A 27,373-nucleotide genomic window follows, 5' to 3' on the forward strand; every position below is an offset into this window, starting at 1 on the left:
TTTACATTTATTAATATGATGGGCTGTGTTACTCCTGTGCATCCTTTCTGCATGGTAAGGCATTTCAGTGTTAAGGGCCACTCTAAATCAGCTGCATAATCTGGCTGTAATTCTTGAAGCCATGTTCCATATTCCATATGTTGTTTCTTGCTCTGGAGACCTGTGTTTCAGGAAATGAGATCACAAACAAAAGAGTCTGATTTCAAATTAGGGTAAAGAATTTGTAGCAATCAATGCACTGGAGATGAAGGCTTTGTTTGCTGTATCTTTTTCTAATAATAGTTAAGTGAAAGCAGAAAAGGTTAATACATGACCAAAGCAAAATTAAAATTAGTGTTTTTACTGACCTTTCCTAACCTCAGTGTATATGTAAACAAGAGGGATCCACAGATAAGCAAATGTGCTTTAAAATATAGCAAAGTACTTCAGACAATGAAACTGCTGAGCTTTGTATTAATATGTATTTGCAGAACAGGGGTATATTTGCTGTGTCATCAATTTAAATAACATTGACAAATTTTTCCCTTTAAAGCAAACCTGCTGAGAGCAGTTCATTAATACAGAGAAGTTGTTTTGAACTAAAAACACAAAGGGATGAGTAGTAATGTGTGAGAATCCCTGAGGTTTTGTTTCTTTCAGCTTCCTTTGCACTATTTCCAGTGTAGGAATGAACATTAATCATAGTATATATAATTTGCATCTAAAATTTTGATTGAATCTATTTTTCCCATCAATTGAGTTTGAGAGAGAAAAGATAACTCAGACACTTTTAAAATATATTTTATATACCAGGTTAGTTCAAAATCTGTCATCCTATTAATGATGAAAACAGCTTTTTTGAGGGGGGGGATGCTTCATTTATTTATGTTCATTTGGTTTCACAGCAGTTTCAGAAAAATGTACTGCAAGTGCAGTTTGGAGTGAAGTTAGCATTATTCTTCAACTGGATATCCTGTATGTATAGTATGTACCTAGACAAGACTATTGTGTTACATTTGTGCGGAGTGGAAACTATTGCTACCCTAGGATAGCTCCAGACTGTCCAGTGCAGTACTGGCTAAAATCTTAGTACTTATACCTGCAATTCACCAATGATATTTAGATTGATTGCATTATTCCAGTTTAAGTATACAATAGGATTTTGGCCGTCAAGATGCATTGGGGTGTAATTGTCACATGCTATTTTATTTACTTGCATATATCCCTTTGTAAAGCTAAAGCCCAACATTAGCAACTTTGTATATAAATCAGGGTATAAAAAGCAATGTGAATATGTAAGTCTGAAAAAAAAACAGATGTCTTTCATGAAATGATGATTTCAGTTTCACTTAAATTTGGCTTAAGAAACTGAATTGTGAAAGAAAGGTTTAGATCTTGGCTGTGTCACAAATGTTACCTTCAGACAATTTGCTATCTATAAATAGGGACAGAAAGGACAAAATACTCACTTCCTTTGAATGGGTGGACTTCTCAATCTTGAAAAGCTTGATGTAGCATCTTTGTTAACTCCATAATAATCTTTACACTTCTTTAAGCATCTATGAGAGCTGCCTTCATTGTATAGATATGTGTGTCTGTTTGCCTGAAAGTTCTGTTTGTATCAAAAATTTACATACATCTGGTAACTTTGAAAACGTCGACTAATTCAAATCAATGAAATGAATTCTGTCTTGCAAGCAACAATAGGTGTGTGAAAGTCCAGTTGAACCTTAAGTTAGAATTGGTAACAAACTGCAAGTTGGAGTCATTGTGTTTTTTCAGTTATTCATAATGCCTTTACATTTTAATTATAACCCATCAACTCTTAAGTGATTGCTTCTAGGTTAGACTCAGATGAATGTCATTGAAGGTTGTTTTAATTTAATGTATCCAACATAGCATCTGTTTCTAAGGTTTTAAAAGCCAATTTATATGGAAATTTATTGTAGCAAAAAGTCAATAGAACAGATGCATCTAACATGACTTGCAATGTGGAGTTTAAAATTTAAGAAGGTTACATAGCTCTGATATTACACTTTTGGATCTAAATTAGTAATAAAAATGAAAGCCTGTATATAATAATTCCATTGAGCCAGCTTGAGCCATCTCTTTGATCATGGTCATGTAGTTTGATTCTTTCTTTCTGTGTTTATTTTTGTAGCCGAGCTATCAAGACAAACCAGGATCTTCTTCCTGAAACACCATGGACTCAAATATTCTACAATGACTTTTGGGGCACCCTCCTTACCCACAGTGGGAGCCATAAATCATACCGACCTCTCTGCACACTTTCTTTTCGTATTAACCATGCTATTGGAGGAATGGATCCTTGGAGCTACCACCTTGTAAATGTCCTGTTACATGCTGCAGTCACAGGACTTTTCACCAATTTTTCCAGAATATTGTTTGGTGATGGTTATTGGACCTTACTTGCTGGCCTGCTCTTTGCTTCCCATCCCATCCATACTGAAGCAGTGGCAGGAATTGTAGGAAGAGCTGATATTGGAGCTTGCCTTTTCTTCCTCCTCTCCCTACTGTGTTATACTAAGCACTGCTGGACAAGAAGCTACTCAGAAGGTACCTGGGGCTGGATCTTGGGTGCAGGGCTATGTGCCACTTGCAGCATGCTTTGGAAGGAGCAAGGAGTGACTGTTCTAGCTGTTTCAGCAGTTTATGATGTCTTTGTATTTCACAAACTAAAAATGCACCAAATCATTCCTGCTCTCTATAAGGTGAGTAAGATATGTGACTATTAAGTAACTGTTTGTATATATTTTAAGGGGTAGATTAAGCTAAATCCAGTTATTAGTCCCAGGTGTAGACTTTTTGAATCACTGGAATTTGCATAAGTGTCAACTCACAATTTACTGATTTGTTCAGTGGCTATATTTGAGGTGGAGCTAACAATTAGATTCAGCCAATTGAGATAATAAATCAGTTGCTAATTTGACTAAAGTAGACCCATTGAGTAAGTTACAAGTGTCATTTTACAATTCCAGTCCATTCAAAGAGTCTTTCCTATTTAGGACTGACAGTTAATTTAGCTAACTGTTTTGTTAAAGATAGACTAATGAGAACTTGTTGATAGCTAAATATTGCAGAAGCTTGGTTGTAAGGGTTGACAGTCTTGGAAGATGTTTTTCTTATATGGCTCAAATTGGAATTGAGGCAAATGTTCCATATTGGCTGAAATCCTCTAGGGCAATTTTACTTGCATAAAGGAAATGATGTCATTAGCAGTGGTAGACTGAAGTTAAATAAAGGCTTCCTTTTGTGATTTTGGGGTGCATATGGTTTGTTCACAATACAAATCACATAAAGTAGCTTTTAATCAACAGCAATCTGCAACTGCCAGTGATATTATTCATTTTTGTAACAGTTTTACATTCCAGATTCTACTTAGTATAATAAATGCAACAAGAAAAAGAGAAAAAAACCCCACACATTTGAAGTAGGAAATTCACATTAGTAGCAGCAAACTTTTGTTGTTGTTTAGTCGTTAAGTTGTGTCCGACTCTTCGTAACCCCATGGCCCAGAGCACACCAGGCCCTCCTGTCTTCCACTGCCTCCTGGAGTTTTGTCAAATTCATGTTGGTACTTTGATGACACTGCCCAACCATCTCGTCCTCTGTCATCCCCTTCTCCTCTTGCCCTCACACTTTCCCAACATCAGGGTCTTTTCCAGGGAGTCTTCTCTTCTCATGAGATGGCCAAAGTATTGGAGCCTCACCTTCAGGATCTGTCCTTCCAGTGAGCACTCCAGGTTGATTTCTTTCAAAATGGATAGTTTTGTTCTCTTTGCAGTCCAGGGGACCCTCAAGAGTCTTATCCAGCATTACAATTCAAATTGTAATCAATTCTTCAGCTGTCATCCTTCTTTAAGGTCCAACTCTCACTTCCATACATTGCTACTGGAAAAACCATAGCTTTGACTATGCGGACCTTTGTTAGCAAGGTGATGTCTGTGCTTTTTAAGGTGCTGTCTCGGTTTGTCATCGCTTTCCTCCCAAGAAGCAGGCATCTTTTAATTTCGTGGCTGCTGTCACCATCTGCAGTGATCATGGAGCCCAGGAAGGTAAAATCTGTCACTGCCTCCATATCTTCTACTTTTATTTGCCAGGAGGTGACGGGACCAGTGGCCATGTAGAGTTTCAGACCATTTTTTTCATTTTCCTCTTTCACCCTTATTAAGAGGTTCTTTAATTTCTCCTCACTTTCTGCCACCAGAGTGGTGTTATCTGCATATCTTAGGTTGCTGATATTTCTTCTGTCAGTCTTAATTTCAGCTTGGGATTCATGCAGTGCAGTGTTTTGCATGATGTATTCTGCATATAAGTTAAATAAGCAGGGAGACAATATACAGCCTTGTCATATTCCTTTCCCAATTTTGAACCAATCAGTTGTTCTGTATCCAGTTCAACAAGAATGCCATCACCTCTACTGGCCTTGTTGTTAGCCATGCTTTCTAAGACCCACTTGATTTCACTCTCCAGGACATCTGGCTCAAGGTCAGCAACCACACTATCTGGGTTGTCAAGGACATCTAGATCTTTCTGATATAATTCCTCTGTGTATTCTTGCCACCTCTTCTTGATGTCTTCTGCTTCTGTGAGGTCCCTCCCATTTTTGTCCTTTATCTTGTCCATCTTTGCACAAAATGTTCCTCTAATATCTCCAATTATCCTGAACAGATCACTGGTTTTTCCCTTTCTATTATTTTCCTCTATTTCTTTGCACTGCTCATTTAAGAAGGCCCTCGTGTTTCTCCTTGCTATTCTTTGGAAGTCTACATTCCATTTTCTGTAACTTTCCCTATCTCCCCTGCATTTTGTTTCCCTTCCCTTCTCTGCTATTTGTATGGCCTCATTGGACTGCCACTTTGCTTTTTTGCATTTCCTTTTCTTTGGGATGGTTTTTGTTGCTACCTCCTGTACAATGTTAAGAGGCTCCATCCATAGTTCTTCAGGCACTCTGTCCACCAAATCGAGTTTCTTAAATCTGTTCTTCACTTCCACTGTGTATTCATAAGGGATTTGGTTTAGATTATACCTGACTAGCCCAGTGGTTTTTCCTACTTTCTTCAGTTTAAGCTTGAGTTTTGCTATAATAAGCTGATGATCAGAGCCACAATTAGCTCCAGGTCTTATTCTTGCTGATTGTATAGAGCTTCTCCATCTTTGCCTGTAGAGAACATAATCAATCCGATTTCGGTATTGCCCATCTAGTGATGTCCTCTTGTGTTGTGGATAAGAGTGTTTGTGATAACCAGCTTGCTCTCTTGACAACACTCTATTACCCTTTGCCCTGCTTCATTTTGAACTCCAAGGCCAAACTTAGCTGTTGTTCCTTTTATCTCTTGACTCCCTACATTAGCATTCCAGTCCCATATAATGAGAAGAACATGTTTGTTTGGTGTCAGTTCTGGAAGGTGTTGTAAGTCTTCATAGAATTGGTCAATTTCAGCCTCTTCAACATCGGTGGTTCATGCATAAACTTGGATGACTGTGATGTTGAAAGGTCTGCCTTGGATTCGTATTGAAATCATTCTAACATTTTTGAGATTGTATCCCAGTACAGCTTTTCCCACTGTTTTGTTGACTATGAGGGCTACTCCATTTCTTCTATGGGTTTCCTGCCCACAATAGTAGATATAATAATAGTCTGAATTCGCCCATTCCCATCCGTTTTAGTTTACTGATGCCTAGGATGTCAATGTTTATTCTTGCCATCTCCTGTTTGACCACATTCAGCTTGCCAAGTTCCATAGATCTTACATTCCAGGTTCCTATGCAGTATTTTTCTTTGCAGCAGACTTTCCTTTCACTTCCAGGTGCGTCAGCAGCTGAGCATTCTTTCTGCTTTGGCCCAACCATTGCATTAGCTCTGGAGCTACTTGTATTTGTCCTTTGCTCTTCCTCCGCTCTTCCGTTCTGCAGATGGGCCACACTTAACGGAATTTTGGTCATTGAATTTTGAGATTGATTAGTTTCCAAGAATGTTTAAAAGTGTAAATTGAATAGAACATAAGTATTGGTTTGTAGGCTTCATGCAAACAGTATATTTACTTATACTATGTATCAGTAGAAGGACTTGCAGAAATTACTGTAGAATGTCAATATGAAGCTGAAACCCAGCAAGGGAATGAGTGTTGAAGAGAGTTATAATTATAAAAACTATGGAAATTTGGAGGTGAAATATTTTGCTGTTGCAATTCCCAGCATGAGAACAGAGCCATTAATCATCATTGCAGTTTGCAGTACGCTTTCCAATTAGTAATACAAGGCTAATTTAAGTCCTCACGCTCTGTTTTTGCCTCATCATTGCTCCACTGTTGTCAAATAGGGCAGAGGCCTTGACAATATTTTGAGTTAAAATGCATTTAAATTAGTTATTTTATTGAATATATTAATTCAGCCCTATTAGATGCCTTAGCTGGCTGGATAGCTCAGTGAGTTAGGTTTTTGTATGTGGAATCAGAGGCTGGGAGCTTCATTCCCCACTGTGCCTCTGTGTGGAAGAGAGACAGCCTGTGTGGCCTTGGGCAAGCTGCACACTCCCATCATCATTTTACAGTATGAAATGTGTTAGTGAAAGCATGCAAATGCGAGTAGATAAATAGGTACCATCTCGGTGGGAAGGTAAACAGCGTTCCGTCTCTAAATCACACTGGCCATGTGACCATGGAAAGATTGTCTTCGGACAAATGCTGGCTCTGTGGCTTGAAGAGCGGGATGAGCGCCGCCCCCTAGAGTCGGAGACGACTGGACAAAAATTGTCAAGGGGAACCTTTACCTTTTACCTTACCTTACATATAATCTAATGTTGTACACTGACTATCTTTAAATAAATTGTAAGGAAAGTTATTTTTGTTTTAAGAAAGCTGTGGAAATCTAATGATATGGTTAACACTTCAGTTTCATATTTAATTTTTGTAAAGCATTCAAATACAGAGTTTAACCAAAGGAAACATGACTTTTACTATATGAAGTCCTTTGTATTGCCTGTCCTTCTCAAAGCATGTGAAAATTTGAAAGTTGACGATTTGCCTAATGAAACAAAATTAAACTATGCTGGATATTGGTATTACAAGAAAAATCTAAAAATATGACCACAAATCTTAAACACAGGAGCCAGTTATAAGACTTGTTATAGCATCAGTTCATTGATTAGGATGTAACAATAAGTTTGAATTCGGTGTTTAGAAAGATAAGTTAACTACAGAGTAAAGTTTAAATTACCTGTTCATTGTTTACATTTATTTAGTCATTTGTCAATACAAATTTTCTAGGATTTTTGTTCTTATTGCAAGCAGGTTAACAGCATTGAAAGATTCAACCTCATTATATAAAATCCTTGAAGCCAAGAGGAGAAAATAAGTTTCAGTAAATCAAAATTTTAAGGGGTTTCTGTGCAAAGATTTGGTCTTCATCTGTTGTCAGCAGACACTTGGGGGTTTATAAGGACCTCTTCACAATGCTTAAGGCAATGCTGTGTAAGCATAACTAGAAAATAACTGATTCCTAGGGAAAACTAAGTTCCTAACAACCTGCTGTGGGATAAATGACTGTTCAGTATAGAATATGGCCTGACCTAGTGCCAATTCTGCTATCTACATGTAAGTGTTTTGAGACAAAAGTGTGCACACAAGTGCACTAAACTGTTAAACATGGCCTTTGTACGCACTGTAGTTCTTCTTCGTGGCCTCTGTGAATCACACCCTGGGTGATCCGCGCCTGTGGGAACCTCATTGGAAAGATCTAGAGCTTCTACGGTAGCAAAAAACACATTAGAATAAGGCCCCTTGCCCCCTCATATAAGTACCTTGGTGCCAAGGTTCCCCTTTCAGTTTCTTTCAACCGCCGTGTTGAGAGCCTCATAGTTCTGCTGCTCTGAGTAAAAGAGAAAGAGGGTTTATACTTGATTCTTTCCTGTCATCAATCTTTTTTCCTTTAAATTTTTAGATCAAATTCCTTCTCATCAGAGATTTTTTCTTTTCTACTTTGCTCGGCCTCTGGCCCCAGCACACACACCCCATCATGTTTTTTTCCTCCTCAAATGGTTTTCTCCTATTCATGGCCCCTTTGGGCCCGTTTAAACACTGTGTGGTCTGTGATAACAAAATACCACTCTCCGACGGCCATGCCAAGTGTCTTTTTTGCTTGGGAGAGGCACACCAGGCTTCTTCCTGCCAGCACTGTAAGAACATCAAGTGCGGAGTCCTCCTTTCTTGCTTATCCAGATTAAAACTCAGTCTTTGGGAACAATCCCTTCAACCAACCAAAATGGCCCAACATCCTTGTAAGGCCACCTCCCAAACTAAAGCAATGGAGAAGGCTCTTTCTGAAGCCTCAAAACAACGTCCATCGACTACACCGTCCCACTCCGACGCTCCATCCACTTCACCTAAAACTTCAAAAACCCATAAATTTATTTATTTATTTATTTATTTATTTATTTATTTATTTATTTATTTAATTTATTTATTTAATTTATACCCCGCCTATGTGGCCCACTGGACCACTCGAAGCGCTCAATACCAAAATCCTCGTTATCGAAGCCCTCCACTAAACGTCAAATGTCTGCCCAAAGCCTCTTTGGTTTCGGAGCCTTCTCCACCTAAAAGACATAAACAGCATACTGTAAATCTAAAACTGCAGTCCTCTCTCAGCAGCCTCAACAAACCACCAAATCAATCTCTATTGGTTCGCCTTCTGATGATGACGGAATCCCCACTCATCAGTCCTGCTCCCAATCACCAGAATGGGATGACAGAGTCGATCGATTAACATCTTCTCCTCCCAGTCCTGAACACTCTGTTCTTTTGGGCAACCCTTCTGTAGTTGCTACACCTGACAGGGTGGACTCTGAACAACTAGAGACCATACCTTATTCGGTAACATCTGATCATCCACCACAAGTGCCTCAGAGACATCAGCCCCAACAGTCCCTGGAGCCATCTATTTCATCACATGTGGCTCAGACCCATGTTCAGCACTCTCACTGGGTTGCCATTCGCCCCGACCAGTGCTCGACGAGACAAACTGCAACTGCCAAGGATACTGAAGTGGCCATTGACTTTGCTGTGGCCTAGCAGAAAGCATCTGTTGTTTGGCAACAGAAAGACCTTGTTGAAAGGTTTGGGTGAGTACTTTTTGTCCTCTGGTAAAGATTCGACAAAGGTTGACATATTGTCCCAAAGGAAACGTTGATGTGCATCCACGGCTCCCTGGTAGTTAGCAGCATGCATGTTGAACACTGCTGATGAGTAAAGCCATCTTTCCATTGAGTCAATCCTTCTACTGTCTTTATGTCTTTGGTGGTATGAGGGTTTGTCGATGTCGAGATCTGGATTGTGAGGCTTCGACAACGTGTACTAGGCACCATGGCCTCTATGACTTCAGTAGTGCAGCACGTACGTCTCAAGATGAGATCTCTTCAGTCGTGTTTTCTCGCCCTCTTTGACCTGCTCACAGACCCTCCTCACACTCTTTTAAGGGTCACCCCAGAAGTTACCTTCCAACTTCAGTGGTGGCATTTTCCTCCCAACCTGTTGGGAGGCTGTTCCAACAACCACAATCACAAATACAGGTCACCACTGACACCAGCCTCACAGGCTGGGGAGCTCACAGAAAATCTCTCAAAATCCACGCCAAGTGGTCTTCCAGAGAGAAATTGCTTCACATCAACAAATTAGAGCTGTTAGTGGTTATAAAAGCTTGCAAAGCTTTCAGAAATCTCCTTGCTGGCAAGATGGTACAATTGCCACCAGCAACACCATGGCGTTATTCTGAAACAAGGTAGCACCCACTCTCTAAGTCTCCTCTATTTAGCAGTCGACCTCTGGGAGTGGTGCCTAGCACATCATATCTGCCTCATGGCTTTACATATTGCTGGCCACAACAACAGCTTGGCCGATCTACTTTGCACACTCTCAAGCTCACGAATGGGAGTTAGATCAATCAGTTTTTCTTCACCTATGCAAATGATGGGGCAAACCAACTCTCGACCTCTTCGACTCCCATGTGAATTGGAAGTACAAAAGATACTGATCCTGAGCCAGCATTGGGAAAGACTCAAGACCCTCACTTACCTTTTTCCGCCATTCCCGCTTCTCCACAAGGTCATGGTTCACCTACAAGAAGACAAACCCGATGCCATCATTATAGTCCCTTGGTGGCTGAGACAACCCTGGTTTCCAATCCTTCACAATCTCTCATCAGACATTCACCACCTCCCTCTCTTGTCCCACCTCCTCACGTAGAACAACGCCCAAGAACTCCACCCATATTTACCTGTTCTGCACCTGGCAAAATGGAGGATTTCGCCTCACTAATGAATGTCCTCTGTCAATCAAAGAAACCCTCCACTAGAAAGGCTTACCTGTATAAATGGAACAGATTCAAATCTTTCACTGAAGGTTCTTCATTGCCTTCTATCAACCCATCACTTACTACTGTTCTACTTTTTTGCTTCATTTCAAGTCTAGTGGCCTTTCCCTCTGTTCCTTGAGAGTTTACCTCTCTGCCATAGTTTTTTATCAGCCCCCTAACTCTCCGGCAGCTGATTTCTTCAAGCATCCAACATTGAAACATTTTCTTATAGGTCTATCTCATATCTAGCCAGATACCCGCCTGCCTTCCTTCCCCTCAATGGTAACTAACACTAGTACTGCAGCAGCTTACTAAAGCTCCCATCGAACCTTTAGCTTCAACTGATATACAGCTACTTACCTTTAAAACAGTTTTCCTCATTGCCATCACCTCAGCTCGACGACCTAGTGATTTAGCGGCTTTACGTCATGACTATCCTTATTTACCGTTTTTTCCGGACAAAGTCAAACTATCCATGGATATTTCTTTCCTCCCCAAAGTCGTATCTCAATTCCATCTCTCTCAGCTGTTTACCCTTCCTTCTTCCCATCACCATCCGCAACTCAAGAAAGAATCCTCCATACTTTAGACATTAGGCGAGCCCTTGCCTTTTACGTCCAATGCAGCCAACCTTTCAGGCGTTCACCTCAACTTTTCATAAATCAGCAACCACCTACTAAAGGTCACTAGGTGATGTCTCAAACTATATCTAGATGGGTCACTTCAACCACTCACCTTGTGTATCAGCTGGCACGCAAACTAGTCCTGAAGGTGATTCGCCCTCACTCCACCAGAACAGTGGCGATCTCTACGGCATTCCTACGTGGCGTACCTCTTACAGACATCTGCGCCTCTGCCACCAGGGCACAGCCATCCACTTTTATCCAGCATTATAGACTTGATCTCCGGCAGAATTCTGATGCAGCCTTTGGACGTGCTGTTCTAGCTTCTACCTTGGCGTGACATTCTGCCTCCGGGTAAGACAGCTTTTTAGTCATCCAGGCCACAAAGAAGAATGACAGGTTACCCACCTGTAATTGTAGTTCTTTGAGTGGGCCTCTGTGATTCACATATCCCACCTGTCCTCCCCACTGTCACACCATTCTGCTTAATGTAGCGGCAGTTAACACAACTGAAGGGGGAGCCTTGGCGCCAAGGTACTTATATGAGGGGGGGTTTCTTCTAATGTGTTTTTGCTACTGCAGAAGCTCTAGAACTTTCTGATGAGGCTCCGTGCAGGCGTGGATCACCCAGGGGTCCACTCAAAGAACTACAATTACAGGAGGGTTAACCTGTTGATTTTTTACACTTTGAAGTACTAAATAAACGGTTGGAAGCACAACTGTTTACTCCCCTGTGAAGTTTCTGCATTCAAGGTTATTCAAGTGAGAATTAATTTATCCAGCATTTATTTCTCGTTATAAACATGTGAAAGTCTGATCAAATATTTGCATTTGTTTGTGTCCAACAACTTCTTCTGGTTTTAGGTAATAGCTTATTAGGAATGATAACTGTTGTTTTTCCAAGCATGATTCGGTCCAATCCAATCAGTCAACATGAAAATAAAGTAATTTTTTTAGAATGAAAGGAGTCTGTTTAAATGAACTGACTTTTTAAAAATGGTCAGTTCTGATCCAGCATATGTGATGAACACCTAAAAGATGTGAGAAGTCTTTCTTAGTATTGAGACCCCTCCTGTTAGAAGTAGTGCTACCCCTTAAATTCATGTCTCTCAGATGTGAGTTCAGATTTTTTTTCTTTATATATGTTTTTGTGCGAATAAGCGAGTGCCTTACTACTTTTTGTTTGTTTGTATTGCCTTTTTATTGTATCTTTTTAAACACTTGCAATGCATGATTTTAGACATTGCTAATCTGCAATTTTTGACAGAACATTCCTATGTAGACTGTTAGCCTTGCTCAGCTCCTTTGAGAAGGAGCGGAACATAAATAATACAAATGTTTAAAAGTCGTCATAATCATCTAACACATTTTCCCCTTGTGTTTTTGAAAGAATTTGTCTGCTCTGTGGTTTATGGGTTAATTACTTCCCAGTTTCATTCCTGCAATGTACTCCATACGGAGCTGCATTTAACAAATATTTGAAGCTATATCTAGTGCAAAAATGCAGCAGCTGTTATTAGCTATGCACTTTAGAAACTGTATTATCACCAGTCTTGAGCAAATTCCCTTAGCTTCCAGTTTGCTTCTGAGCTCAGTTCAAGGTCCATATTTTAACCCACAAAGCCCTAAATGTGATGGAGCCAGAGCTGAGTCTTCATATAGGAATTGAGATATTCAGGGGAGATGCTGTTGTGTGTCTCATTAACCTGAAAAGCTAGGTTGGTGAGCCTATAAAACAGAACTTTCTCTTTAATAGAAATCGCTTTCCAAGAGAAGTCAGGCTGTCTCCATCCTTGGTGAGCTTTTAATGAGCAACGAAGCCTTTATTGTTTTATATGGATGTGACTGTTTAAATCTGGCTTTAAAACAGACTTTTAGAGTTGTTCTTGATCTGTTTTCAAATATGTGGATTTTAATATTGTTTATTAAAGCTGCATTTTAATTTATTTCAAAAGAAAGTTTTTAATGTTGTACTTGTAAATTTCTTGTTTGCAGAAAAACAAGGCCTAAGTGCTTTTAATAACAAGAACATGAAATATCTGCAGTTAAAGGTGCAAATAAAAATAGGGCACACAATTGAAACAAACCTTGTAGTTTAATTTCAGTTTTCCTGTTAAATAACAAAGTAAATCATTCTGTTATTAATTATGAACACACACTGAAATGCACACAACTCCTGTGATAATCACTGCAAGAAAACACTCTTCTCTGTAAATATATAAGATTGGCCTTTTCTGTTTGAAAGTGGTAGATACAGTTGCCCTGGTTTCTATTAACCTCTCTATTTAGGACGTTTTGCTCTTGGGATGAAGTTAGTTGGAAGAATTGCCTCATTTGTGTTTAAGACCTGCTTGGATAGTAATTAATTTTGTGTCAGCACTTCATATCTGTATTATGTCAGGAAGAGTCATGTGACTTTCTTCTATGAGGCTCATGTCCGGGACTGCCCAGAGTTCCAGATGATTTCTGAATGCTCTGGTGAGCCTGTTAGTCCCGCTATGAAGTGAAAGGATACCAGCACCATGAAATTCCTGTCTGTGACGTACATCCTGTGTCCTTTGTTTATTTTCCCTCTAAACACAAGTCCACCCTCTGGTTGTGTTTCCTCACTTCACGTTGCCACCAGGTATTAGTCCCTCAATAACAAATAGATAGATCTTAGACACATGCTGCCAATACACAAATCTATTGATAATAGAGATGTTATGCAAATCACAGGAGAAATCACAGATGTTTAGAATTATTCATTAAATATCATTTGCTTTCACTTGGGTTTGTATGTGTTCTTATTTACTTTTATAATACAGTGGGGTCTTGACTTGCGAACTTAATCTGTATTGGAAGGTGGTTCTCAAGTCAAAAAGTTCTCAGGTCAAATCTGCATTTCCCATAGGAATGCATTGAAAACCATTTGATCCGTATCTGCTCTTTTCCGTCCATAGAAACTAATGGGAAGCTGCTATTCCGCCTTCAACCACTAGAGGGGGATGTTTTTTTTTTTCTTAGGTCAAGAAAGGTTCAGGGAAGGCAGGGAAAATACAGTCCAGGCAGGACAGTACCAGGCAGTCTGAAGACTGTCTCCCAATCCACTCTCTAAACGCTGGGAGGAGTGAGGAAGCAGACAGGCACCCTTTTCACTGGCCAACAGTTAACTGAAAGTTCAAATTTTGCACTTTCCCTGCCTCCCACGTGAGTTTTTTTCAGTTCATAACTCAAATCTAAGTACTTAAGTCAAGTCAATATTTTCCTTTGAGAGCGGTTCTTAAGTCAAAATGTTCTTAACTCGGGCCGTTCTTAAGTCAAGACGCCACTGTATTCTTTGACTGTCTACTTATTCTCTATGCATTTGAACTCTTTCGAGCCTTCCAACTTTTCAATCTCTGTCATAACTTTCTCAATTCAATCTCCTAACTCTCTTCATTTCCCTATCTCATAACCTCTTTTCTCCAACTCTCCTCTTTGTCTATCTATCTGTCTCCCTTGGTTCCGCCCCTCCTGTCCCATCATAGCCTCCTGCCCTTGAGCTCAGCATGATGGACAGGCATGACGTGGGGGTTCCGCCACACTGTCCTAATGCCTACTCATGTCTTTGATTTAGCCCTATAACCTATTTTATTTAAATTGCCCTATTAACTTTTCCACTCCAACATCTAGGCCAGTGGTTCTTAACCTTTGTTACTCGAATGTTTTTGAACTGCAACTCCCAGAAACCCCAGCCAGCACAGTTGGTGGTGAAGGCTTCTGGGAGTTGCAGTCCAAAACTCCTGAGTAACCCAAGGTTAAGAACCAGTGATCTAGGCAACAGGCTAACAAGTAGAGTGCTGCAAAAGAGCAGGTGCGCAGCCACTTTTTAAGAAAAGTATGTTTGTTTTCCTACAGTAAGACACCTTAAAGACTAGCAGATTTATCTTTCTTTTTTGTTTGTTTGTTTTTTTATCTTAAGAGTTGAAAGAGATGATGGATTCAATGCTGAAATTGCAACAAAAAGGCTTAAATGCTACGTAGTTGCCTCAAATTTGTGCTTACCCTGCCTTGCACTCTTTTGGAGGCATTCCAATGGGCATGGCACTTACAGTATGTTTCTTTTGGACAGAAGCACCTATAATTTTCCTGGCACTTCCCCAGGCAGAATTTTGGAAAATACAGTCAGAAACAGAAACTTACATCTGCTTACCAACATGTGGGCTTACTGTCCCTTCTTCAGCTAGGAGTGACAAAGCTGCATGGAACTACCAGTGAACGATAGGATAGATAATCCCAGTGCCTGTTTACAGAGGGTGCCCATCAAAAACCTACCCATCCCATGATTCAGTGGGACTCACATGCCCCCACAAGAGCAGTTTCTCATTCATCTTGAAAGCTCAGTAATGGGTGGGAAGCCCATGTTTAGGTAATGAGATCCTCACTGTAAATTTCCGTCTTTGCCTGCCTCTCCCAGAATTCAACCAGGAAGGGACTGAGTAAGGGATCATTTCATGGTGCTGGGCCCATTCCTCTTTGATTCCTTCTTAAAATTATTTAATAATTTTCATAAAGCAGGAAAAGCAAGAAAAGTTCACTTCTAATAAAAAGCCCATACGTTCCTTTTCCTTTATCATCAGCTCACCATCTTACTGAGTTGTTCTTTTTCTTTCCCCTTTTTAAATCATAATGTATGAATACTGGATTTAGCATGAGTGATCCATGAGTGTGCTGTTCCACATGTTAATGCTTCTGAACTCTTTGCTTTGCTCCGTGGCTGCCCTGGAAATCAACACCCATGTCATTATTCTCTTAGCCAACACAGAAAGCAAAATTTCACGTGTACTCTGCAGAATGATAGGGATTAGATACCTATTGGAACAGACCTGTGGTTGCTGTGGTAACAATGTATTCCTTAGCCACTGCTGACTGGGAAACCTCAGTATGAATGTTGAAATCCCACAGTATAATAAGAGGATTCTATTGACTGTTCCTAGGCCACCCTGTCTAGCTCAAGAATGCAAACCATTGGGTGACATGGCATTTAGTACACCAACAGAATTCCAGTTATGTCCTAGATATCCACCACAGATGTACATGCTCAAAACCGGGAAATGGCAGACTAGAACACTTGGCCATTGGTATGGGATCATTATAGACCATTGCAACTCTGACTCTCAGCTGTCAGTTTTTCCTTGCTACTACACACAAAATCGGTTGGGATGCACCCTCCAGTTCTGAACTAACTTGGTCTCTATAATGCAAAAGGTTCACTATCCTTTAGATTGTAAGAGTAATTTTATTACTTACAAGATATGAGGCCTGTTAGGAACTGTGCTTAACACATAAAATACACAAGTACATTTTATAAAAACACATAACCAGTTGTCTTTGGAGATACATTTGTATTCCAAGGAACAAACTCTAGCAGCAGCAGTTCAAATTTTTATTGATTCATTAAGCTGCTTCCTTGCTGAATATGACCCGCAGAAGTCAGAGCATCCGATAAAACACCACCCATCTCTCCACAGCAGGCTCACAAATGCTGAAAACCAATCTGTAGGATGATTGACAGCTTGATGAAAATACTTCAACTGGATCATGATGGCTAAATGAGACAGTATTCCCATTAGACGCATACCTTTAGGAGCTAATGCAGTTACTGAAGTCTACAGTGTAGGTTGTCTAATCTCATGAGTTTGCCGATTAGCAAATAGGGGTGGATGCATGATGTCTTTGAGAGTGGCAGTATTGTCAGCGTAATTTAGCACATACTGATGAGCTGCAGTAATTGCAAAAGACCATGTCAGGTCAGAGGATTGCTCAAGATCATTAACATGAGTTGCTCTTACACTAGCCATTGCTTAACTTATTACAGAATATAATTGTTACAGAAAACTGAAGCATAGGAGGATGTGGTAAATCTGAAATAACTAAAGGTTTTTAGTTGGTGAAATGAATATATATAAAAGAAGAGCAGCTCTTACATAGTAAATGCAAATTTCTGTTTGGTGACAGTAAGTCACTGGATGGGAATGGCAATGGTGAACCACTCCTTGGATGTCTCGCATACCTTGAGAACCTAAGTAGGGTTGCCATAAGTTAGAAATGATTGAACAACACATAGCAACCAGAAGCCGTAAATAAACTCTTGGGGGCAATATGATCTCCTTTTGAGCATGCCAATCATTATAGAATTAGTTATACATTCATTAGTTAGACCACATTAAGCTTGGCCACTCAGTACTTGTTTCTCCAAAGGAGAAAATAAAATAATGAAAAAAACTGTTTTAGATTTGTCTGGATTTAGTCCCTTAATGTCTTCATCTGTTCCCCTCTGGGTTTATTTCAGGATCAGTGGCTAGGCCCGTGGTAAGTTCACGTAAACATATTACTACCTGCTTTATTATTTTCTTTCCATATAGAGAGGGGGAAGAAAAGTTTCCGTGCACCTTGGACAGAGTGCACGGCTGAACCCAGCTGTGCCCACAGTGTAGGTAGTGTGAGAAACCTTTTGGAAGTGAGCCAGTCTCCATGTTTTTGGAGGTTAGGCAGGGTCTCTAATGGCTATGAGCTTAAGCAAGGTTCTTTAAATAGGCATATTTTTTTGTCTTTCTGAAACAGAAACAAAGGAGACTGACCCTCTCTATATCAAATGCCACGACCTCCCAACCAGCTTGCCTCCTGATTTTTAGCATCAGAAGAAATGGAAATAATCTCCTCTTCCCCCTGTTGGTTCCCAGCTTGCTCTTCTAACCTTTTGCTTCCTATGTGAGCTTTCCCGCAAAAGCTTGTGTTCAGCCATACAAGACTTCTTTGTAATAAAAGCCAGTGCACTAAACTTCTCTGTTTGTCATTTCCTTTTTAGCTGCACAGTTATGTTTTGCTGTACCCTAAGCTGTAGCTTAGGTTCCTTTGGAGACACAAGGCAGTGCAACAAAGTGTTGGGTGTCCCTTTTGAGTTCATATTCCTGAAGCAGACCATATATCATACCACAGATAGTGTGATCAGCCAGGCATTCTGAGTGAGGATGATACATATTTTTTGGGGGCTAGTGCCTCTCTTTTATTATGCTGTCCTCCCTGCAATTATCCTTTGTTTATGTTTCAGATGCTTTTTGAAAGTTTTCATTAAGTGCTGCATTTAGATGTCTGCTCAAGTATGATCAGAATCCAAAGTAAATATGTAACACAAAATTGTTGTTGTTGAAGTCCAGGGTTTAGACTACATTTAAGAGATCTCTTTCTGTATTTTCTTTTTCTGGGAACTCCTGCTGCTGCTTGCAAGAATGGAGGATGCTGGCATTTTTAATGACTTGGAGAACAACTTATGTACCCTTAGGCGGACTGCTGGCAGCCTAGCAGTCTTCCTTTCAGCCTTTTATTTCCTCTCAAGCCCACATATTTTGATCTATTTCTGAACTTCCTAAATTAGGATGTTACACTGGTATGAGGTAGTGTGTTTAAAAACTGGAGTGCTATAAACAAACTTCCACATTGTGACAATGATATTTTAGTTTCTGCATGTGTATGTTTAAATTAAGAAATGTTAATGAGATATATGTTGAGTTCCCAAAAGCAGAGTGGAATCTGATCCTGAAAAATGCGATACGAACAACCTTTTACTTACTGCATCTCACAAAGCATAGTCTTAAATGCAGGAAAAGGTCTGCTGCCTCATGTATTGTAAAAAGGATAACATATTGCCATAGATTATCCATCTCTGACCTTTTGACATACAGTACTTGTAACTATGCATGGCGTTTCTTCTAATTCCTTCTTTTTCCTGCTTTGCAAAGCATGCTGCCCCATAGCACTTAAAGCACTCTGTAAATTAGTGGTTCTCAACCTTAGGTAATCCAGGTGTTCTTGGGCTGCAGCTCCCAGAAGCTTTCAGCTGCTGGCCAGAGTTTCTGGGAGTTGCAGTCCAAGAACACCTGGGTTACCCGAGGTTGAGAACCACTGCTCTAGGTGGTTGACAATTTAAATATGCAGGCTATACAATTGCCTCCCCCCAGCAAGCTGGGTACCCAGTTTACCAACCTTGGAAGGATAGAAGGCTTAAATGAACCTAGAGTCGTGTACCTGAGCCTGTTGGGATCAAACTCAGATCACTACAGTACTGCGGTTTAACCACTTTACAATGAGGCTCCTCCTTTGCATCATAGAATAAATGATAAATTTAACAACAGAATTCCTGTAACGATATAGATGAGGTGTAAGATACAAAGGGTCAAGAATTGCAGTTCTAATGTAATGCTTATGCAGCATCCCTGTTAGTTTCTGATTCTCATCTTAAAATATCAATGGTAAAGCAACAAAAAGCCTAGGAAGTTGAAAATAACAGCCTTGGTAGAGTGAAAAGGGGAAAATGAGACTGGTGTAGAATGAGTACAACTGCAAAGGCAGTTTCATTCCTTTTCATGCTCCTGTAGTTGACATGGAGACTCATTCTTCTTCATTAAACCAATGTCTGAAAAATCGAATAGTTAGCAATCTCTCGCCTTCTAACAGCAAGCTAATTCTAAAGCAAACTTCCAGACACTGAAGCACCTAAAGAGTTCTATTGCTGGATCTGCATGGGAGACTGCTGGAACCACTAACCTATTATGCCATTACGTGAAAAGCTATTTGAATGTCAGCATTTGGAATAATCTTTTTTAGCTTTAAAACAAGAGATTTAGCACTTCTCGCCAGGGAGTGCACTGTGGCTGTAGCCACTTGGCTATATTAACAGTTCAGTCTGTGTGGATAAAAGCATTCTTTTTAAAGAAAAAGCATGCCTCATAAAACTACACTTCTAATTTTCAAAAGTTGATTGCAATGAATTTGTTTCTACATTTTTTACACAAAATAAAGCTTTTTTTTAAAGTTGAGAGGGAGACAACAAAAAAGGAAGAAAAGTAATTGAATTTAGAGGAACATTGGAATCAGTCGTCATTGCCTTCTCTTTAGCAGGCTTGCTGAAGTACAAATGTGTTTCCAGCACCAATGAATTAAACTGCTACATTCTTTTTACTTTGTGTGGTTCTGGTGCAACAAGCCAGCCATTATGAAATACATTCCTGTCTCATTAATGAACTAAGCTTGGGAACCCAGCATTTTGGAAACATAAAGAAACAATTTATAATGAGACTTCAGCTCAGTGGGAAAGCTGAGGACAGCAGCTTCCTCTCAAAGTTATCATAATAGAAAACACTTTAATGAGTGAGAGAACTTCTTCAAGAGCTCCAAAAGCACCCTGTGTGTGAGGATATATTATGTTACATATATGTCCACCTTGCTGAGTTGCAGCAATAGTGAAAGCCCTTTTGTGTCTTCTTTGAAGGCTGTTTTGGACTGACTGGAGCCAGATTTACATAAATCCGAGTGGAGGGTTAGTCAAGGCAAAGTACAAATATGTTTCCAGCATTAATGAATCAAATTGCTATCTTCTTTTTACTCTGTGTAGTTCAGATTCAACAACCCTGCTGTTATGAAATATACTGTTGTCTCATTAATGAAGTTGTGATTTTCACATATTAAAGAGATATCTCCCCCATTCCATGCCTCCTAAAGGAATCCTCAGGAAGAAGATGGGCAGGGAGGGGGTAGAATATGAAGCTTTAAATTCCACTGAAATAACCATGGTTCATGACATTATCACATTTGCACAATGTAACCTGTACAACAGGATTCCAGCCATTGAAACAAAACCTACACTGGGGGGGGGGGATCTGTTGCCCATCCCACATCCTTGTACACAATTCAGTTCTAATTATAATGGAGACTCAGTGTAGCTACTGTAATTAAAAGAAAAATCAAGAAATTTTAGAATACAGCCAGTCTAGTAAGCATAGTACTACCCTCCCCTTGCTAAGCCTGGACACAAAACATTTGCCCAGTTGGGCAGATGGGGAATAAGTAAAGTGTGGTGAGGTCAATCTGAACCATCCTCAGAGCTAAGCATTTGGAATTTCCGGGAGAAATGTTGGCTTTCATTGGGGTTTCAATTGTCAATCTCCTTCTGTCATGGTGCTTCTTTCTTTCCCTATAGCAACTGTTGCTGAGTAGTTTTGTTTAGATTTCAGCATTTTTCCCCCCAAAGTGATTTATAGTGTGCGCTCATTGCCCCAAGCACAATTAGGGCTAGAACCAGCATGCCTCTGCTCATATACTGTATCATACAAATATTCTACTTTGTAATGTTTGGACACATTTTTCCAAAGCCAGTGCATATCCATATATGAAAGCATGCACAGCTTCTATTAATACTACAGACAGCCCAAATAGTTTTTTTTTCATGTGGCACTTATACAAGGTATGGCAGAAGAATACAAGAAGTGTTGATAGAATTACCTAGCATCCGAAAACAAATCCATAAAGTTTCCTTTAGAGGTTTCTTGCTCCAGATTTCCAAAGAGAAAGAGAAAGAAACATGACACGTAAAATAATAAAATATCAAATAATAAAGTATAAACATTTAGACAAAACTATTTTCTTTAGTAAAAATGTATCCTGCTCTTATTTTATCTCCAGCCTACACTAAGGCCTTACCTGAAAAGACAACAGAATTATATCATTAAATATTAAAGTAGATTCTATGGTGATGGTGGTGTTTAGTCATTAAGTCATGTCCGACTCTTCATGGCTCAATTGACCAGAGCACGCCAGGCCCTCCTGCCTTCCACTGCCTCCTGGAGTTGGGTCAAATTCATGTTGGTGGCTTTGATGACACTGTCCAACCATTGTGTCCTCTTGTCATCCCCTTCTCCTCTTTCCTTCACTCTTTCCCAACATCAGAGTCTTTTCCATGGAGTCTTCTCTTCTCATGAGATGGCCAAAGTATTGGAGCCTCAGCTTCCGGATCTGTCCTTCGAGTGAGCACTCAGGGTTGATTTCTTTCAAAATGGATAAGTTTGTTCTCTTTGCAGTCAAGGGGACTATCAAGAGTCTCCTCCAGCACCACAATTCAAATGGTGTTACTGGATTTTAAAACATTTTTTCAGAATCTGATATATCAAGGAGAAAGGTTTTGTTTGTGTTTTTTCACTTCTGTGCTAAATTTGCACTTACAAGGGAGCAGGAAAAGCTCATGGACCAGGATGGAAGAAACACTCCTGCAGAAATTTCAAGTATGCCCCCCTTCCCTGATCATGAACAACCCTTAGAAGGAATTATTCCCTCCTTTTTCCCAGTGCAATGGAGCAATTAGAGATTATGTTATAATTAGTAAGGTAGGATATGAAATGTCACACTTCAAAACATGGAGCCTGAGGGAGAGGGAATTCTTCTTGCAACTCTGTGCCTCATCAAGTCTTTGGTGTTCCACCAGAGTTACATTAAAAACCATTGTTCTTTTGTTCGTAAAGGATTAAAAATCTTCTTTGGAATACAATTTTTCCCTCTGTTTTACTACTAATCAAATTATATCAAAATTTCTTGCCACAATTTACAGTTCCTTAAGGGATATGCACTACTGAATTACGACATTCTGATCACTGAATCATCAGATATTCATTATCCATAGCATCAAAATGATGTTTGCAGCAGATACTTTCAATTTGTCCTTTTCATTTTTTGTAATAGTTTTACATTCCAGATTCTACTTAGTATAATAAATGCAACAAGAAAAAGAAGAGAAAAAAAAACTCCACACATTTGAAGTAGGAAATTCACATTAGTAGCAGCAAACTTTTGTTTTTGTTTAGTCGTTAAGTCGTGTCCGATTCTTCGTGACACCATGGACCAGACCACGCCAGGGGCTCCTGTGTTCCACTGCCTCCCGGAGTTTGGTCAAATTCATGTGGTAGCTTCAGTGACACTGCCCAACCATCTCATCCTCTGTCATCCCCTTCTCCTCTTCCCCTCACACTTTCCCAACATCAGGGTCTTTTCCAGGGAGTCTTCTCATGAGATGGCCTTCAGGATCTGTCCTTCCAGTGAGCACTCCAGGTTGATTTCTTTCAAAATAGATAGTTTTGTTCTCTTTGCAGTCCAGGGGACTCTCAAGAGTCTCCTGCAGCACCACAATTCAAAAGCATTAATTCTTCAGCGGTCAGCCTTCGTTATGGTCCAGCTCTCACTTCCATACATCGCTACAGGAAAAACCGTAGCTTTGACTATGTGGACCTTTGTCAGCAAGGTGACATCTCTGCTTCTTAAGATGCTGTCTAGGTTCTTCACTTCCACTGTGTATTCATAAGGGATTTGGTTTAGATTATACCTTAGCCCAATGGTTTTTCCTACTTTCTTCAACTTAAGCTTGAATTTTGCTATAAGAAGCTGATGATCAGAGCCACAATCAGATCCAGGTCTTATTTTTGCTGACTGTATAGAGTTTCTCCATCTTTGGCCGCAGAGAATATAATCAATCTGATTACAGTATTGCCCATCTGATGATGTCCATGTGTAGAGTCGCCTCTTGTGTTGTTGGAAAAGAGTGTTTGTGATGACAAAACTCTATTAGCCTGTGCCCTGCTTCATTTTGAACTCCAAGGCCAAACTTATCTGGTGTTCCTTTTATCTCTTGACTCCCTACTTTAGCCTTCCAGTCCCCTGTAATGAAAATAATGTCTTTCTTTGGTGTCAGTTCTAGAAGGTGTTGTAAGTCTTCATAGAATTGGTCAATTTCAGCCTCTTCAGCTTCAGTGGTTGGTGCATAAACTTGGATTACTGTGATGTTGAAAGATCTGCCTTGGACTTGTATTGAAATCATTCTATAATTTTTGAGATTGTATCCCAATACAGCATTTCCCACTCTTTTGTTAATTATAAGGGCTACTCCATTTCTTCTACGGGATTCTTGACCACAATAGTAGATATGAGATTGTACCCCAATACAGCTTTTCCCACTCTTTTGTTGACTATGAGGGCTACTGGATTCTTTCTATGGAATTCTTGCCCAGAATAGTAGATAGGATAGTCAACTGAATTGAATTCGCCCATTCCCATCCATTTTAGTTCACGGATGTCCAGGATGTCAATGTTTATTCTAGCCATCTCCTGTTTGACCACATCCAGCTTACCAAGGTTCATAGCTCTTACATTCCAGGTTCCTATGCAGTATTTTTCTTTGCAGCATCAGACTTTCCTTTCACTTCCAGGTGCGTCAGCAGCTGAGTGTTCTTTCAGCTTTGGCCCAACCACTACATTAGCTCTGGAGCTACTTGTATTTGTCCTCCACTCTTCCTCAGTAGCATGTTGGAAGCCTTCCGATTTGAGGGGCTCATCTTCCAGCGTCATATCTTTTAGCCTTTTGTTTTTGTCCATGGAGTTTTTTTTGGCAAAGATACTGGAGTGGCTTGCCAGTTCCTGCTCCAGGTGGATCATGTTTAGTCAGAATTCTCCACTATGACCTGTCCGTCTTGGGTGTCTCTGCACGACATAGCCCATAGCTTCACTGAATTACTCAAGCCCCTTCACCATTACAAGGCAGCAATCCATGAAGACAGCAACAAAAACCATCCCAAAGAAATTCAAACTGCCTTTCATCAATTTGGTCTTTCATCAAGTTCCGGATTCACACCTCGTGATTAAAAGAACTGTGGACAGATGAATCAATCCTATAAACATATGTTCATGTTAGTTTTGGATCAGCATGGATTTGAGACCATTGTTTTCTAAGCAGGTTGTTCCTGAAGAGCCACCATGGCACCTGTTCTGGATAAACTGCACTGGATAAAGAAGAGCAGTCCATCTCTATGCCAAATAGAAAAATTGTGAGAGATCTAGAACCTGTTGGGCTAACTTCAGTATCTATAACTTGGAAACCATTTCCAGCTTCCTCCCTGTGATAAAACTACTGTATATGAAATGATCTGCCACACCACTTCATCTATATTCCCTCATTGTAAAGACATAGAAGAGAAATCCATGCACAGCCGCACACAAAAAGGGGGAAATATATAGATACTGCTGACTCAGTTGATATCTGGTAGGTACTTCAGTTGACTGGATTTCAGTTATATCTGGATAGCTTTCTCTGTCGATCCTAGAGCCAATTTGCTATTTATACAACAAATAGAATTCAGTACTGGAAGGTTTTCCTCTGCTGGGTTGTTAAAGCCGCTTAGACCTTCTAGAGGCTTAATTTGGGATTAAATGACATTTTGCTCATAAAATCCATTTAGTTAATTCTCTGCAAAATGTGTTCCCTCCTGCAGTTTTAATGTGCTACCTACGTTTTTCTTATGTTGGAAATAAAACATGTGTCTTGGCTTCAGGCTTGCTTCAGTAAGGCACTGCTAGGCATTGCCAATATTGCAAACATAATAATTTGGCATAATAATTTGGACACATTTTATTACATTCTTGACTTTTGTAGCTACAACATCACATGCATTTTCCCTTAATCCTAGTGCATAACTCACAAGAAATGTTGGAGAAGAATCTTCTGCTTCTATTAATACATCAGTTAGTCAGAAATAAGTTCATCATAACATTGACTGCTACCCTTAGGTGTGAAATATAAAGAAAACCTGTATGAATATTTGAGTAAGCGCTTTCTCTGGTGTTTCCTGTTGGACGTTGCTATCAACATGGCTTGTTTATATGAGCCAGTCAATTTTTTTTACTCCCCCAAATTCTAAATATGTGGCTTATATAAAAATTTAGCCCAGCCTCAGGTTTTTCACCCATTTTCAAAACTCTTCTGCTCACTAAGTATGGTTAAGTTTAAAGCTGGTTAAAACAAAGTATAATTGCCCTGAAATCTTGCACCTCTATATTATGATTGTCTGCTAAGGATGGTTTACAGTGCTCCTGAAAACTAGCTGCATTCTAGTTTGGAGACTGAAAAGATTTTTCACTGTTACAGAGTTGCTGGTTATAATTTGTCCCTGTGTGCCCTGCTGTTTAACATTTCTGTTCACTCTTAGACACAGTGAAAAGAATGCAATATGCTAGAGAGAGAGAGAGAGAGAGAGAGAGAGAGAGAGAATAAAGTTTATTTCAAGTCTTGGCTTAAAATTATACTTTATGGTACATAATTTTTTCCCTTTAATATTATCAACCCATGCGAATTGGTGACTTGTTCTAAGCTTTTGTCCGTTATAGTGTGGGCTGATTACATTTTCATATTCTTGTGTTGCATACACACACGTCACATATGGGGATCTGAAACACAGCTTGGGAATAATCAGTAAAAAAAAAGTAATGTCGTAACCATTAACGAATTACTTTGCAAAAACAATGAGTTTATAAGAAAGTTACTTTTCAAAAACAGTTCAAAAAGAAGGATTAATGGTATTGGTGTAATGTGCCACATTTTCTAATTATTTTGAAAAGTTTTTGTAAAGGTGTATTTTAATGCATTTTGGGTCTATTTGTCAGGAATTGTTCAGGTTTTATTCAATGTCTATCTCAGACTAATGGACAGTAATGAAAAACAATGAGCAGGTCAACAACAACAACAACAATAAACAAACATATTTCTGATACTGCAGCGTGTAACTACATCAGGTAGCCTTTCAAGATCTGTAGTGAGTAAAGAAAATCAATTATTTTTAAGAGTAGCTCGCCAAGCTCTGTCCTTAGGGGGAGCCATGTAAAAAGAACATATGTGTTGTTCAAACTCACATGTTTTGTTGGGTATGGCTTCCTGTAGGACTACATGTTTGGTAGATATTTTATGGAATAACCCTTAGATAAGTCCCCAGATATTCTGGAACTAAACCCCCCGGAACTCTTTACCACCAGCTGTGCTGGCCAGAATTTTTAAGATTTGTAGTCCTAGAACATCTGGGTACCCAAGGTTGTGAACCACTGTTTTAGATATATGTGACAAGTTGTTGAGGGTGTTAAGGTTGTAATCATGATGAAAAGACACTACATAACCAGTGCAGCTATTGTCAAGTGCTTTAGTGTGCTCCCAGTGACTCATCCCTTAGGGCAGAGGTCGTCAACCCCCGATCTACGACCTAGTGCTGGTCTATGGCCTGAGCTGGACCGGGCTGCAAAGACAGACCTCCTGCCTCCCTGCACACACACTCCCCACCCCGTAGCTGATTTGCACACACACATACATGTGCCAGTGCCAGGGTGAGTGCTCCTGCACCGCTTCACACATGCACCTCAGTACCCATGTGAAGGGGTGGGCGTGCACACACAGGGGTGTGCAGGCGCTCCTGTGCATGCACAAAGGAGTGGGGGAGTGCTCACACTGGTGCTGGCGGGTGGGCACGCTCCCCCACCACTTCGCACATGCACCCGAGAGCTCAGTCGGTCTGCAGTCGCAAAAATGTTGGGGACCCCTGTCTTAAGGGATCCCTTAAGTTATTTACCTGCAGCAATCCACAATAGCTAAATGATCTGAGACATGATTAGAAACAAACTGATGTTATTTGGCCTGAATCATATACTTTTTTTTTAAATTGTGCAGAAGAGTTCTGACTCTCTCCCTCTCTCTTCCTCTCTCAAATATTCTGGAATGTCTCTATCTTTTCTGAAATGGTCATATA

The 27,373-nt window shown here is 40.0% G+C and overlaps 1 protein-coding gene across 2 annotated transcripts in view; it reads left to right on the forward strand.

Moving 5' to 3' along the window:
- The window catches only part of TMTC2 (transmembrane O-mannosyltransferase targeting cadherins 2), a 205,644-nt gene that overhangs the window by 92,863 nt on the left and 85,408 nt on the right, over nt 1-27,373 (forward strand). Inside the window, exon 2 of one of the 2 annotated variants that reach the window (XM_020777798.3) lies at nt 2,141-2,711. The exons of the other annotated variant lie outside the window; for it this stretch is intronic. Coding sequence (XP_020633457.3) covers nt 2,141-2,711 — 571 coding nt within the window. The remainder of the gene's footprint in view (nt 1-2,140; nt 2,712-27,373) is intronic. 2 annotated transcript variants of the gene reach the window in all.

This window comes from Pogona vitticeps, chromosome 5 (assembly GCF_051106095.1).
Source record: "Pogona vitticeps strain Pit_001003342236 chromosome 5, PviZW2.1, whole genome shotgun sequence".
In the NCBI taxonomy this organism is placed as follows: Eukaryota; Metazoa; Chordata; class Lepidosauria; order Squamata; family Agamidae; genus Pogona; species Pogona vitticeps.